The sequence below is a fragment of the Euprymna scolopes genome, chromosome 29 (genome assembly GCF_053919585.1).
Source record: "Euprymna scolopes isolate OS-2025 chromosome 29, ASM5391958v1, whole genome shotgun sequence".
Lineage (NCBI taxonomy): Eukaryota > Metazoa > Mollusca > Cephalopoda > Sepiida > Sepiolidae > Euprymna > Euprymna scolopes.
In genome coordinates, this window is record NC_136510.1 from 14,307,907 (window position 1) to 14,324,367 (window position 16,461).

At 34.5% G+C, this 16,461-nt stretch overlaps 1 protein-coding gene across 50 annotated transcripts in view; it reads left to right on the forward strand.

Moving 5' to 3' along the window:
- Window positions 1-16,461, forward strand: part of LOC145252497 (uncharacterized) — a 957,520-nt gene that overhangs the window by 463,320 nt on the left and 477,739 nt on the right. For all 50 annotated transcript variants that reach the window (XM_080111966.1, XM_080111941.1, XM_080111971.1 and 47 more), the window contains one exon: window positions 5,881-6,262. In XM_080111966.1, the coding sequence (XP_079968092.1) occupies window positions 5,881-6,262 (382 nt within the window). The remainder of the gene's footprint in view (window positions 1-5,880; window positions 6,263-16,461) is intronic.

Genomic DNA, 16,461 nt, shown 5'->3' on the forward strand with positions numbered 1-16,461 from the left:
GGAAACAGGCAAGTGGCAGAGAGTTCCACATGCGTGCAGTTCTAAGAAAGAAGCTTTGTTCATGGAATCTACATTTTGATTTAGGCACAGATAAAGAGTGGGGAAAATTATTGACAGTGGTTTCAGCTAGTCGGGTGTTTTTTGAAAAAGATTGGTGAGTGGGGACCAGAGAATGGAGCTCAGACGAGCACTTGCCATGGAAATAACGATAAAACAAAGATAGGCTCGCAACGTCTCTTCTGTGGGAGAGAGGTTGCAGGGAAGAGAAAAGGGCATCCCCCCACTAAGCCACGAAGTTTATTTTGTACTCTGTCAAGGCAGGATAGCCTGTTTTTAGCAGCTCCTATCCAGATGTGGCAGCAGTATTCCATCCTTGGACGTACTTAGCTTTTATATAAATAGAGAATTCCATCATTAGTGAGATATCTTCTGGAGCAGTAGAAGGATCCCACCATTTTCCCAGCGACCTTGGCCACAGACTTGATGTATGTGTTCCATTTCAGATCAGGAGTAAAGATCAAACCCAGAAGCTTATCAAAACATGGGGAGAGCCATCCATTTAAATTGATGCCAGATGGGGATCAGAGCGTTTATGATGTAAAGATAGGAGCTTGGTCTTAGATGCATTAAAGGTAACCATCCACCTCTTCCTCCACTGTACCACGCGCTCAAGATCAGAGGAGAGAAAATCAGAGAGAACATTGTCATTGTTACACAACAAGCCAATTTTTCCCTCCTATCTTTGTGGCTAAGGGTTGTTTATTACAAGGTACGTAACCTAATATATAAAAGGTACTATGTCTGTCTGTCTGTCTTCGTATTTTCAAACTCTATCTCTTCCAAAACTAAAACTTGCAGAGCGATGCTAGGGGCTTCAAATGATTGGATTCTTTTATGGATCTTTAGCCGGTTAACATAGTTTTTAAAAGGTTAAAAATGGGTCGAAATTGAAAAAATCGTTATACATTTTGTACATTCATCTTAGTTTATTTTTAATCAGTTCATATGCATGTTGGTACAGTGGTAACGTCACCAGCTTTGAATGCTAGTTTTGCTTTTGATTCCTCCTAATGGCATTGAGATACGTTTTTTTTTTTTTTTTTACTTTTGAAATCCCAACTCTATAATAATATATACGAAATCTGGAGAAATTAAAATATCATATTTAAGTGTATTTTATGGTTGAGCAAAGCCCCCCCCCCTGCTAATTAATAATCATATCTGGTAATTGGTACATAGTAATTTGAAAGTGCTCAATATCCTCAGAATAGCAGTTATCTTTCTTTTATTTGCTGTATATGACCCCCTAGCTCTGCTAGTCTATTATTTAAAGGGCAGTTATGTGTGTGTGTCTCGCTAGAAGTAAAAAACTACAAGACAAAGACTCACAAAGTTGGTATATTTTTGATTGGCTTTACTCTAGATTGTAACGGAGAGTGGACGAAATGGCGTCACCGGTAAAGAAAAAGACTATAAAAATGAGAAAGAGCATGTTAGAGACGTGGATGACATTCGAGAGCATGATCATGTTAGAGATATCACAGCGGCAGAGAGAATGAGAAAATAAATGTTGTATAAAAGAAAAATAGAAAAGACGAGTTGAAGTTTTTTCTATTTTTAATCTGCTTTGCGACTGAGGCTACATGTTGGCTCCTGGACAACATTACAGGATGAATAATGTCTAAAATTAAAAAAAAATGTATTAATTTTCTGTGGGTCAACTGGGGCAGGTTTCATCAAGGAGGGTTGGCTTTTCAGTGTTAGTATGTACTAATTTCGAAAGAAAATGCTGATTCCTTCCTAAAGGAAGCTATTATATGAAGGAGAATTGTGTGTGTGTGTGTCCAGCTGGAGAGGAATGGGCTCGGCAAAGAAGAAAGAGAGAATTAGAGAGAGGGAAAGGGTAAAGCAGAAGAGGAGGAATAAGAGACGGATAGAGAAAGATAAAAACAGAAGTTTTAAGTGAAATATGTTACCCTGCTAGTCTTTTAAATAAAGGGCAGTTGCCTGTGTATGTAAGTCTGGTGGAAACTCAAAATCAACAAAACAAACACCCACAAAGTTGGTATTTCCTTGATTGGTGTTGCCCCGGATTAATAATATCTGAAAAGCTTTTTGAAATATTCATTCTTTAAGGATCAACTGGGCCAGGTTTCATCGGGGAATGGACGGGATGTTAAGGGTCTGTTTTTCAACCATTTCCAATGTTATCTATTATATAAAGAAAAGGTGAATGGTGTACATTGTTATTTTTAATATATCTATATAAATAAGTGACCTTGTCTGTTTGCGGAACAATCTCTATCAAGCTCCTTTGTCAACTTTTAGTTTATAGTCTTGAAACTTGATATATAGGAGATTTGTTATTATCTCTACTATTATAAAAAAGGCACTTTGTGTCTGTGTGTGAAAGTTCCTTTCCTATGGACTCTGAAACGGCTGGGATGATTTTTTTTTTTTAATTTCACACAAAGGTACTTGATGTGTCTGGGAGTGTTTTTATGTGTATATGAATGCATCTGATAAGTATTGAAAATCGATAATCAAAAAAATCTGATTGAAGAAGGAAGTCTGATTTTGACCAAAGGTAACATTTTTATACAACCTAACATCACAAGTGCATTTGAGAAGTTTTACCACTGCACAAGCAGAAAGACCCACCATATAAAATCAACAGTAGGTTCTTTTATAAGACGGGCACGTTCGAAATGAATGTGTGTATATTTGTGTGTGTGTGTGTGTGTGGTTCTGGCACAATTGAACCATGATGCTTGACTTTTGTCCGATTAACTTTAAATATAATTGATTATGTAAAAATAATTTAATAAAATCAGCAGTTCTTTCATAAGACAGGGGCACATTCAAAGTGTCTAGAGCACAATTGAACCATGATACTTGACTTTTAGATTTTAAACTTAAGTGAAGCCATTATTTACAGATAGCTTCATAAAATCAACAGTAGATTCTCTACAGTACAATATAAATTACAGTGTATTATGGACTGTCACTGCAGAAAAGCATGTGAAGCTTCTTTCCAGTACACTGCGGAGGTGGGGAGATCCTAACTAGAGCAAGCAATCAATTGATTTTATTAAAAAAAAAAAAATGGGCGATATCACCGATGTTGATGACAACAGAAGTGTGGAACATTTGTTGATCGTCATTCAATCCCGAACAACGTCAGGTCTCCCTGCTGGTTATTTTATAGTGGTGATATTTTTCAATAATAATTAATAAAACACCAGGAGCAAGAGCATAATACATTTTTGTAGTTCATATGGGAGACTATTATACTGGACATCTTAAGTTCTTGCATTTATATCGCAGTTCCTATTTGTTTTTTTGTTTTGTTTTTTTTGAAAATCCATTATTTAATATTCATATTGCAGTTAGGAAGACTTATTTATTTTTAACTAACTAGCAGCCCAACGTTTCCGGTTGTACACTACACTTAAGCACGATATTTTAGTTCATGTAGATTGCATATGTATTATTATAGAATCAATCCTCTATTGATTATTATATATTATGGAGAATAATTTTGCCCAGTGGACTAAGTTGTAAAAAAAAAAAAATAAATAAATAAATATAATTTCGTTCATCAAATTCCGTCTGTGTTTGTTTACAATATCATGTCAACTGATATTTGGGTTTGACAATGAATGCCCTGGAAAAGTCACTTCTGATTAATGTTTAATGATTTGCAGAGATTTTAAATGGTGCTCCTTCTTCTTTTTATCATAAATTGAACTCATTAATAGGAAAAAATTAAAATAAAATGTTGAGGTACACCAGGGCTTGAACAGGGGATCATTTGATCCGTAATCGAATGCTCTACTACTGAGCTATATCTCCAGATTGTAATAAATCTGTTTTTTTAAGAAGAAATAATTTGCTGAGATTTTATTATCTCCCTTGCTAGTGTAACACAAAATATTTCTGTAAAAATTTTTTTTTTTTTATCGATAAGAGAGAAAGACTATTTTTAAGATCGGATTTGTTCGATTTTTGATACTTATCTGATGAATTTCTTTACAAAACATATCTAAGAACACTGCCAGATATATAATTTAGCTTTGTGTGAAATTTGCAAAAGATAGTCTCAGTCGTTTCAGGAAGGAGCTCCTCCCCCCACACACATACAAAGTGACTTTTCTATAAGAGTAGAGATTCAAAAAACATTAAGTGAGAGCAAAAAACAAACCAGTTGACTGTTTCATCCTCACTCTTCAAGAGTTGTATGAAAGGATTTTTATTGAAGGGGGGGGGGGAACAAAAAAAAATGAAGGGAAATTTTTTCTCTTTAATAAAAAATTCTTCGATGCAGCTCTTGACGAGTGAGGGTGAAACCAGCTGGCTGACTTTTAGTTTTCTCTCTCTTAAATCTTTGTAGTCTTGAATATTAAAAAAAAATAAGTGAAGCATGCATGGTGCCCAGTGAACGAGGCATAAAAAAAAAATGACTAAGTTCAGCATTGCCCCCCCTCCCTCCATTTAGCCCCCAAAGTCCCCAGGGGACATCAAATCCTGGTGAAAATGAATAAAAAGTACAGTTTTAGGCTTTAACACATGGAAATTTTAGTTCTGCTCCATGCAAAAAAAGAAATGAGCAAGTCTATCGTTTGTCCCCCTCTCCATTTAGCCCCAAAAGTCCACAAGGTCTTAACATATTTCAATTTGAGTTCAGCACCATGCAAAACTGCTAAATAGACATACACAAAAAATTTTGGACGAATATGGTAAAATAGTCCCAAAAATGGAGTGTTTTTATTAGCCCTAAAAGAGCCCCTGGGGCACACCCAAGAGTTATCGTGAAGTATAGGTAAACAAAATGATATAGAAATCAGTTAGTTACAACTTTTCAGAAAGTTTTATAAAAATCCAGGGCATCAATTTTTTTTAATAAGCACAAAAGTGTCAAAAAGCAGCCGGGGTTTGCGCAACCAGAGTTTTCCTGGAAAATCCATTTCGTTACTTTTTTTACTCATATCATGTTTAATGTTTGTGCAAAATTTTTTTAAATTCTAAGGCGTAGTTATTGAGAAAAGTGCGGACAGATGAACCAACGAGGGTGAATTTACAGGTCCACCCTGCATTTTGTCAGGGGACCAATAAGTTTTCTCTTCCTAATTGCGATATTGGAATTTGTACCAAAGAAAGATGGAATATTTAATATTAATACATTGTTTGATTCCGAACAATGTCGAGTAGAAACAGCCAGTTATATACAACTTAAAGATAGAAATATTTATGATAATATATTATGTACCATTCTGTTTTTTTCAGTTGACATGCATTTTTTGCAAATAATACCCTTCAAATCTTAAATAGTCATGATTGGTTAAAAAAAAAAAAGAAGCTGTAAAATGATTGGTTAAAAAAAAAGAAGCTGTAAAATGATTGGTTAAAAAAAAAAGAAGCTGTAAAATGATTGGTTAAAAAAAAAGAAGCTGTAAAATGATTGATTAAAAAAAAAGAAGCTGTAAAATGATTGGTTAAAAAAAGAAGCTGTAAAATGATTGGTTAAAAAAAAAAAGAAACTGTAAAATGATTGGTTAAAAAAAAGAAGCTGTAAAATGATTGGTTAAAAAAAAGAAGCTGTAAAATGATTGGTTAAAAAAAAGCTGTAAAATGATTGGTTAAAAAAAAAAGAAGCTGTAAAATGATTGGTTAAAAAGAAAAGAAGCTGTAAAATGATTGGTTAAAAAAAAAGAAGCTGTAAAATGATTGGTTGAAAAAATTGTCTATTCAATAATTTAGTTAAAAATGTTTTTATTTATGAATTAACTTTTTAGAATGAATTTTTATTTTTCAAGTTAATCAATTATTTTCATTGTATATAAACTGATTTTCCTGCTTTCCTTTATTGTTCCCGTATAGGAGCCCGTGTCAGAGATAAAACCAGAAGAAAGTTTTGCATGGAAACCATCAAGTACTCAGAAGACAGAACAAGTCGCTACCAGTTCCTTCGTTTATCAGCCTCTCACAGACTTAGGAGGCAGCACTGAAGCTACAACCCCAGCTGTAGTCCCAACAGCAGCCCCAGAGGCACCCCCTGCTGCAAACAAGGTAACCCCAGTCCCAGCTGTAGAAACAACCATGACAATCACTCCTGCAGCTCCAGCAGCCATGTCCCCAACCAAAGAACTGTCCCCACCACCTGCGGGACTGGCAGCTTCCATTATTAACAGATCGGAACACAAGCGAAGTCAGCTCCCACAAACTCAAAGCCCGGATGTAATTCTCTTGCAGAAGAAAAGAGGTAAGTGTCTTAACAATACAGAGCAATATTTTTTCTTATATTGTTTATTTTTTGTTTTTTGTTAATTTTTTCATAATAAATATTTTTATGATTCGCTAATATTTTGGATATAACATTGAAGTACGGCCAGTGGTAAGGCTCCAATTTAGAGGCTATGAGGGGGAATCACCTCTTAGTTCTTACTACTATTTGCAGGTCCAATCTATTAAATTTCCACAGATGGTATACACTTTGATTTACATCATAAATAAGCAAAATCAGTACTAGTCCAACTTTTGAACCAAACAAAACCGACTTTCTTTTTTTTTTTTTTTTTTTTACTGACTGTCTATGTTAACAGCCAGGAGATGCTGAAGTACTTATCCAATTCCTTGGCAGGCAACAAGTTATGTCAATTTATGAAAGTGATAATGAATTTCATCACATTAGGACAGACGATTGATTCATTCTCCTGAATAACTGATCAAATTTTGCCAGGAAAGAAAACTCTTAGCAAAAAATAAAAAAATTACAATGTACGAACAAATCTGTGAACTCGCAAAAATATCACTGATCAATTTTTTTTGGCGATGCATGAATACAAAATGCAAAATGTGGATATCGCTAGGAACAGGAAGATGTTTTGCTTAATAGAAATTGGAGTTAATACAGATAATAAACTTTATATATTACTAGCCTGGGTGCCCAGGTGTGTGTTGAGCAAAAAAAAAAAAAAAAAAAAAAAGTGATAGTAGGCAGGCAGGCTCGAACCCGCATTGCGAAGGAGAAAAGAATGTGAAAAAAAACAACAAAAAAAGTGATGTCTTTGCTGTTGTGCCCATCGCCAAACCGGAAGTAGCGAAGGTTTAAATTAAGGCTAGTCAATTGTAAAGAGGAGATGACTTTCGAAAATATCGGCGAAAAAAGCGACCCCTCCCTGTAGAAAAGTGCCCAGTTGAGGGTGAAGGAATTAATGTTTTTTTTTTTTTTTTTTTTTTTTTTTTACATAGGCATCACCACATTATCAAGGCCAAGAGGCCACTCAAGGATAAGGGTTAAAGAGTGTACATTAGAAATTGGACAATATAGTAATCATTAGTAATGAAAATTTGGTAAATTTGATAACTTATATGGAACGGCTCATCAAGAACTTATTTACGTTAGACTTAAAGACAACCATATTGTAGTCAGCCGGAAAGCAGGAAAACGGAAGACAATTCCACAGGCGTGCAGTTCTAAGAAAGAAGCTCTGTTCATGGAATCTACGTTTAGGTTTAGGCACAGATAAAAAGTGGGGGGAATTTTTGATAGTGTTTACAGCTAGACGAGTGTTTCTTGTGAAAGTTTGGCGAGGGGGGACCATAGATTGAAGCTCAGTCGAACACTTTCCATGAAAATAACGATACATCAGAGACAAACTCGCAACATCTCTTCTGTGAGATAGAGGTTGCAAGGAAGAGAAAAGGACATCTCCTACAAGGCTACGAAGTCTATTTTGAACTCTATCAAGGCAGGCCAAGTCCTTTCTAGCAGCTCCTGCCCAGATGTGGCAACAGTATTCCATCCTTGGACGTACCTGGCTCTTATATAGATAGAGAATAGCATCAGCAGTGAGATATCTACAGGATCGATAGAAAGATCCCACCATTTTTCCAGCGGCCTTGGCAACAGATTTGATGTACGTGTTCCATTTAAGATCAGGAGTAATGGTCAAGCCAAGAAGCTTGTCAAAACTTGAGGCCTCCTGAAGACGAGAGCCATTCATTTCAATTGATGCCAGATGTGGGTCAGAATGTTGATGATGTAAAGAGAGAAGCTTGGTTTTAGATGCATTAAAAGTAACCAGCCACTCCTTACCCCATTGTACTACGTGCTCAAGATCAGAGGAGAGAGAATTGGAGAGAACTTGGTCGTTTATTGTCTTAGATGTGCTACCATAAATGGTAGTGTCGTCAGCATACAAATGATGTAAGGATGTGATTTGGAAGATCATTAATATAGATCAGGAAAAGAGTTGGGCCCAGGATGAATCCCTGAGGGACACTGGCATTAATACTGTGAGCTTCTGATTTTTGCCCCTCAACTACTACTCTTATGAACCTATCAGAAAGAAATGATTTAATAATTGAGAAGACATTTCCAGCAATACCATAGCTAGAGATCTTATGAAGTAAACCTTTATGCCATACCCTATCAAAGGCCTTAGATATGTCAAGAGCAATTGCCCTAGAAAGGTTGCCTCCGTCGAGAGATTTGCTAATCCTATGAGATATAACTGTAAGCACATCTGCTGTAGATCTAGCAGAACGGAAACCATATTGAGTGTCACTAAGAAGGTTATTTTTGTTGAGATGGTTGATTACTTCTGTATTTAACACAGATTCCAGCAACTTACTCATGACGCACAGGAGACTTATTGGCCTGTACTGAGAGGGGGATGAGCGATCACCTGAATTCTTAAATACAGGGCATACTGATGAGATTTTCCAGGGAGATGGGAAACTATTCTCCTTAAGACAACGTTTAAACAGTTTTGTAAGTATGGGCGCTAGTTCAGGTTGAAGTTTTTTGAGTACTATAATTGGAATACCGTCAGGGCCAGTTGCTTTACTGGAATCAAGGTTTTTGATTAGCTTGGCAACATCACGTACAGATATACGTATATCACATAGCGTGTTTTCCGATACAGGAGGAAATATTGGGGGTTGGCAGCCTTGATCACAAAGGGTAGAATTAGCTGCAAAGTTCTTGACAAAGAGTTTGGCTTTGTCTGATGCTGACGAGATTACCTCAGGTCCATTGATAATAGTTGGGATGGAGCACACGCTTCTGTTCAGGATTCTGTTTGCTATTTGCCAAAACTGGTGGGAACCAAGCCGCTGCTCAGCTACTTTGGACTTAACAGATTGAGCATACAACTCTCTTGCATTCTTTATTACTTTCTTACAATGGTTGCTGGCAGTCCTGAAAGCGGCTTTAGTTTTCATACATCTATTACGTTGGAAACAGTGGAAAAAGTGATTTGTAGCCAATTTTTCGATATTTGTTGTCCGAAGGATCGAGCTTCAAAACGATACCGATCTCGTGAAAATCTGTCACCTCTGTTGAAAGTTTTAGACATACATACATTTAAACAGGCAGGTGAGATTCATATTATAGATAAAAAAAAAATTATAAAAGTTCATTAATTTTTTTTTTTTCATCTGAAAATAAATACTTTTTAATAAAAGTAAAAAGAGCTGAGTGTTTTTCTTGCTTTGAAAATTATATCTCAGGAATGTGCAAAGGGAGAAGGGGCTATAAAGGTATCCAAGCACCTGCCCTTTTTACTACTGTTTTAAAAGTGCCCTTTTCAAAGGAATGTATTATAGGCCTGTGCACACCGAGACAGTGTTCATTATTATATTTTTGCCGTTTTTCTTTTTCACTTGGGCATCCGCCCTGAAAATGTTCTCCACACGTCATTCTTGTTTCTTTCTGTTAAAATGCTGGTTCGTTTTTATTCATTTTTTTTTTTTTTTCGCTGTTTACATAAGTCTGTGTCGATAAAAGTCTGTTTTGTCTGGTTCAAAAGCTGGATGACCAAATACTAAACAAATATGAATAAATATTTAAACTTATCTAAATTTAGTTAATTTAATTTAATTGAAGAACATAAAGAGTTGTCTCCCTTACAACTAAAATACTTCAGATTTTGGTTCTTCATTATTGTACCTATTTACTATGCCTCCCCACGGGACAGAGTTAGACACCAGGGTCGTTTTTTAACGTGGAGAAAAGGTACAAAAATAAAAATTGTCTCAGTCGTGAAGGATTTCTCCTCCACCGAAAGAGAACAAGAAATGGAAGTGCAGCATCTGAAGAACAGATACTACACTTTGATCTTGACTTCATTATTGTAGCTAAATTGCAAGATGTAAATATTGACTTTCACATCAAACCAACGGTATCTACTGAATTGTAATGTTGCAATAATGAAAAATATCCAAAAATTATGAAAAACGATAAGGTAGAAAATTAATTATTAATGAAAAGTTTTCGAAAATAATGAGTGAAAATTAAGTTTTGCTAAATTGGTTTAAGATTTTTAGTTTTTAGAAAATATTTTCCTCCCTTTTGTTACAATTAGGACTTTCTGTTTCGTTTTTTCAATTTTGTTTTTTGTAACTTTTGGATATGTTCATTACTGCGACATTACAATTCGGTAGATGCCATTGGTTTCACTTGAAATTCAATATTTCACTTTTCGAATTTTGCAGTAATAATGAAGAAGAACCCCTCTTCCCCCCCCCCTATAAATTTAAAGTAAATGCAAACAAATAAAAATTAAAAATTAAAATGATTTGCTGAATCCCGGGCAACGATGTAATGGCCAACCATCTTCAGGTGCATCTTTTCAAACTTGTGAATCTTTATTTTGAATCTATCTACAGGGGTTATGAATCTGGCTGCTGTCACAGTAGCCCAAGACACCTTATCTGAGGTGAAAAAAAAAAACTCAAACATATACAGGGTGGAATGATAAAATTGTTGCCCTAAAGAAAAAACATTACAGCTTTATTTTAAAACTTTTATTGAAAAAAATCAATTCAGGTAACTTGATTTTGTAGTAGAACTGACATCTATTCAATGTAGCCGCCTTCAGCCTCAATCACTGCCTTGATACGTGTCTGGAACTGGGCGCATGCTTTTCTACAAGCACCAGTGGGAGCTTGGCAAATACTTGGAGGGTGGCAGCGATCAGGCTGGTTTTGATGGGAGGTCATGTTGGTGATGTGCTCAACGTATGATCAAATGAAGTAATCCAGCGGGTTCAGGTCAGAAGAGGAGGTGGGGCAGTGAGGGAAATGTACAAAGTCGTAAAACTCCTTCTGAAGCCAAGCCTGGATCTCTTTGAACTTGCGGGTTGGTGCTGAGTCCTACTGACACACCCAGGGTGTGCCAGCGGCCACTTGATTGCATCAGGGGATCAGCACCACCCTCTTCAGTACATCCAGGTACACTTTGGTGTTGACTTTTAAGCCGACTTTGAAAATGTGAGGTGGCATGATGTGGCCCTCACTTGAAACCACAAATAGGAATTTGACAGCTATAATGAGTTATAGCCTTAATAATCCAATAAATCAATCCTTATCTAAAAAAATACTGAAAAATAATGACCCTTTTCCTTTTCCAACACAAGCATGAAAATAGACTGTGCATTAGCTGCATAATAATAACATTAATTAACAATAAATAATATTAATTAATAATAAATAACATTAATTAATAATAAAAAATATCAATTAATAATAAGTAATAATATTTTTGAATGTTGTTATGAGACTTTCAATCTTGAATTTTAATTTCTTCTTTTAATCTTGTGCAACTTGAAGGAAAAAATAATTTGTGTTTGTACTTTTTATTTAAACTATTTTCATATTTTATTTAATTTTTTATTTATATCGTTTTACTTTTGATTTAGTTCAATTTTTATTTATTTTAATCACTTTTTGTCGCATTTTTTTATTTACTTTTTTATTCAATTTAAAAACATTTTTGGGTCATTTTTATTTTTTATTCATTTTTTCTATTTTTATTTTTCATCCATCTTTTTTTTTTTTTTTTGTAGCATTTTTATTTCTGTAAATTTTATTTATTTATTTGTTGTACTTTTTTAAAAATATTAATATTTTAATTTAAAAATAATTTTCATACCAGCATTAAATGCTTAGGAAATTCGGTGTCAATATACTTTGATTGGTTTTAAATTTTCAAATAGAAAATAGAACCTTATCTCACCCCACCAACCCCCGTCTCTTATCTGACATTTCAAGGATATTTCATACCAAATTTAGTGTAATTCTGTCCAATCGTTTTGGAGCCTGTTAATGTCAATATTCAATTATGATAGAAATTATTTATTGAAATAATAGGATCTGTGAAGAAAGTTAGAATAAGAAGAGAAATAACTATACTATTGTGTCGTACTAGATAAAACGATGATGATGATAGCTGTCTTTATGAAAGTGGAGTATAAAAATATACGTTAGCAAACGTGGCGAGAAACAAGTAGTGATGTATTGAAAAAGAAATGGCTTTTAAGAATTGTCAAGGAATAGCTGATAGCGACGTTTCTGAATTGTTGAGATGAGGATTGGTTATTTGTATTATTATTCATCGGACTATTGTTCTCATCTTGAGTGTGATTTTCACAACGTTTCCTCTGATTTTCTTCACGTGTATCTTGTCAAACTCGGGAATGCTTCTGCCGAACTCAGGAATTTGGACGCAAGGACTCGTAGCGCAGTGGTTAGAGTACTGGGAAAAATCAATTGTAAAAAGTGGTATTCTCCTGAAGGTGGAAGGTTCAATCCTCAGTGTGGGCGTCCGAAAAATACATTTGCGAATTTCTTAGGACCTCTATCCAGTCATGGCTGACAGAACAAGAGCATGCTACCCCCGTGAAGTAAATAAAGGGTTCCGCTCGAAATTCCATCCAAATTCCCGAGTTCGACAGAAACATTCCCGAGTTCGACAAGATACACCTGAAGAAGGTTATATCGACTGAAACGTGAAAATCACACTCAAGACGAGAACAGTAGTCCGACGAATAATAATCCAATAGCTGACAGATTTTATTTCCATGTTTAAATTTCATAGATGAAGATGACTATGTTTTATACTTCCAAAAATAAAAAAATACGGTCAACTTTCAGGAAAATTGTAACAACTTAGGATATTTGTTGAATCTTAAATAATATGTGACTAAATTCTTTGCCCGACAATTTTTATTTTTTTTACCTGATATGTACAGCTAGTAATTCGATAAAAGTATTTTAGTGAAATTTTTTGGAATTGCAAAAGAAAAACGGTTTGATGCTGGTATGTATTAGATTTAAATTAACACGATTAAAAAAATATATATTTTGTCAATTCAAATTAATGATTTTTTCTCCTATTTCAGCATGTACTTTTCATATTTCTGATTTTAAAAGAATCCAGAATTTTTCTTTCATTCTTATTTTTCCTTTTCTGTTCAGAAAACAATCAGATTGTGTTTCCCGTTATTTTTTATTGATTTTTTTTTTATTTTTTAAATTTTTATTTAATTTTTTTAAATTTAAAAAATTTTTATTTTATTTTTTTATTTTTAAAATTTTTATTTTATTTTTTTATTTTTTAAAATTTTTATTTTATTTTTTTATTTAAAAATTTTATTTTTTTTTAAAATTTGTTTTTCTTTTTATTATCTCTTCTTTTTTTTTTTTTTATTACATTTTCACCCCAAACAACTTTGTTGTAGGGGGCTACTATCAGGGGCATGGGCATCAGGGGTACTGTGTAGGGAGTTGGGCAGCAAGATGTCGGTTCACGTTGCACTTTAACTTCTGCATGTCAGTACAGTTGGGGAAGCAGGGACCCGAAAGGGAATTCCAAAGTTTAGCTGTCCTGGGGAAAAAACTACTGGAGTAGAAGGCTCTCTTACATCTAGGGATCTCTACTGTGAAGGGGTGGGATTTAGCTGCTTGTCGGGTTTGTAGGGTATTTACGTCGAGGGGGCACAAGTGCTTGCAGTTCGTCAGAGCATTCACCGTTAAAGTACTTGTAGAAAAGGCAGAGGGATGCAACATTTCGTTGATGGGACAGGGGCTGAAGTTTAGATGACAGTTCAGGACCTATCAGCTTGGCGACTCTCTTTTGAACCTTGTCTAGAAGCAAGAGACTAATAGCAGATGCACCAGCCCAAATATGACAACAATACTCCATACATGGGCGAATGGTGGCCTTATAGAGGTACAGGATACTTTCGGGCGTTAGTATCTTTCTAGCACGGTAGAGAGAACCTACCTTCTTCGCAGTGGTCCTGGCGATACTCTCGATGTAATTGTTCTAACTCATGTTTCCTGAGAGTGTTAGGCCGAGGAGTTTAAAGGATGTACTTTCAGATAAAGAGTCATTGGCCATTGCTATTGGTGGTAGAGAAGGTTTCTTGTAATTATTGAAGGAAACGAGCTTTCTTCATAATTTTTATTTATTTCTTTATATTTTTATAGACTTGTAAACCCTGAATTATATTTCTTCCATTTGTATATCTGTAAAATCAGAGAGATATTTCATATGTGCGTCCATTTGTCAACTCAACTCAATTAATTTGAATAAATAGTTGCTATTTTTTTTTTTTAAAAAACAAAAACATTTAAAATAATTCAATTGTTTATAAGTTAGTATTTTACTAGATCGATTTCTGTAGGTTATGCTATCAGAAAAAAATGCCACATTATTTTTTATTTATTTATTTATTTTGTTTACTTCCCTCCCCACGAGGGAAGAGTTAGACACAAGGTTGGTTTTTAATGTGGGGGGGAAATCAGCTACCCAAAAAGGGGCATTCTGGTTAGTAACAAAAATAAAAAAAAAATGTGTCAGTCATGAAGGATTTTTCCTCCACTAACCGAGACTAAAAAATGTGACGTGCAGCATCAGAGCAGATATTACACTCTGATCCTGGCCCAAAGGTCAAGAACCCACATTCTTAATGATTAGCAAGACCTGTGAAAATTCCATGGGATGAGAAAAATATTTAATCAACAAATATGTTTTAATAAAGCCAATATTTTTTTTGGATAGCGCAAAAAATTAGTTTTTTTGACAGTAAAACCAATGACATACAGCAAAGATGAAGCTATTAATATTTCTATGAAAATACTGTCTATTGTATTTTAAATATAAGATTGATCCAAGTGAGATAAATTAATAAGTACTAATAAATACTTAAAAAGTAATATTGTGCTACATAGTTCAATACAAATAATTCAATCACATTGTAAGAGACAATATTTAATTTACTTCTTTTTTTCCGTCCAGCACCTCATGACAGACAATGTTTTTTGTTTTTTTTTGTTTTGTTTTTTTTTTGGGGGGGGGGTCCTGTTTCTTTCAAATGTTCCCATTTTTAGGTAATGTTTGGCTGACTTCTTTCTTTGGTGAAGAACCACTGCACATCAAAATTACTATGAGTTTCTCTCTCACACTGCTACAACAATGATCATTTATTATTATAATGATACTCGAAAACGAGGTTACATTTTGGTCAAGATCAGAGTGTAGTATCTGTTCTTCAGATGCTGCACTTCTATTTCTTGTTCTCTTTCAGTGGAGGAGAAATCCTTCACGACTGAGACAATTTTTATTTTTGTACCTTTTCTCCACGTTAAAAAACGACCCTGGTGTCTAACTCTGTCCCGTGGGGAGGCATAGTAAATAGGTACATCAAAGCGAGGTCACTCTTATATTTTTGTCCAGGATTGCCAGATTGGCCCTTTTAAAGCCAAATTTTGTGAATTCGGCCTTTCTTGGCCTCCAAAAATTGTATTTGGCCTTTTTTCAAAGCATAAGGAATAAGCAAAATATTTAAAGAAACAATGCTACTTATGATAGATAATACAAACTTTTTTAGCAAAAAGTACACATCTAAATGACTATCTTTGATATCTCAACCCTGATTAGAACACATTCACATATTCAAATATTTAGACATGCATACACACACATACATACACATACACACATACACCCACATATACCCCCTCCACACATACACATATATTGAATTATTTATGTGAGACATATATTTATCTGTATCTTGAATACTTTATATCATATATAAAATCAAGTTAACTGGATTAGCGGCTTTCAACTGACATAGTTTCCATCCTAAAATCATTCATTCTGAATAGCCTTTTTTTTTCTTCTTCTTTTTTTCTTTATCATTGATCCGTGTGGGTCAAGAGAAATATTTTTTTTATTTAATTTCTTTACAAATACAATTTTGCCTGCTTGGAAATTTTTTGTAGGGAAGCCATCTTTATTTTTTCTGTAGTAAATATTAATCTCAGCAATTTTTACTATCAGCATAAAATTTTGTTGTTAAAATATAATAAAATACTATCACAGTTTTTCGTTTATAAATAGTCAATTCAATTCTATTTAATTTGTGTCCTGCCTGGTACAGGCATTGATGGCTATGGCTCTCCATCTCTCTCCCTTGAGGCATTCATGAATTCATTGTTGCTCATCATTTTTGATGGTGCCCAGGTGTTCAGACTGTCGTCCTCTGATTCTTCTACACACAATCTTTCCTGTTATTCTTTGCTGATTGTCGGGGAGTAGTTTGATGACGATCAGTTGTCACCTATCTATGATGGTAATTCTTACCGAGTGAGGTGTTCCGATTCAGA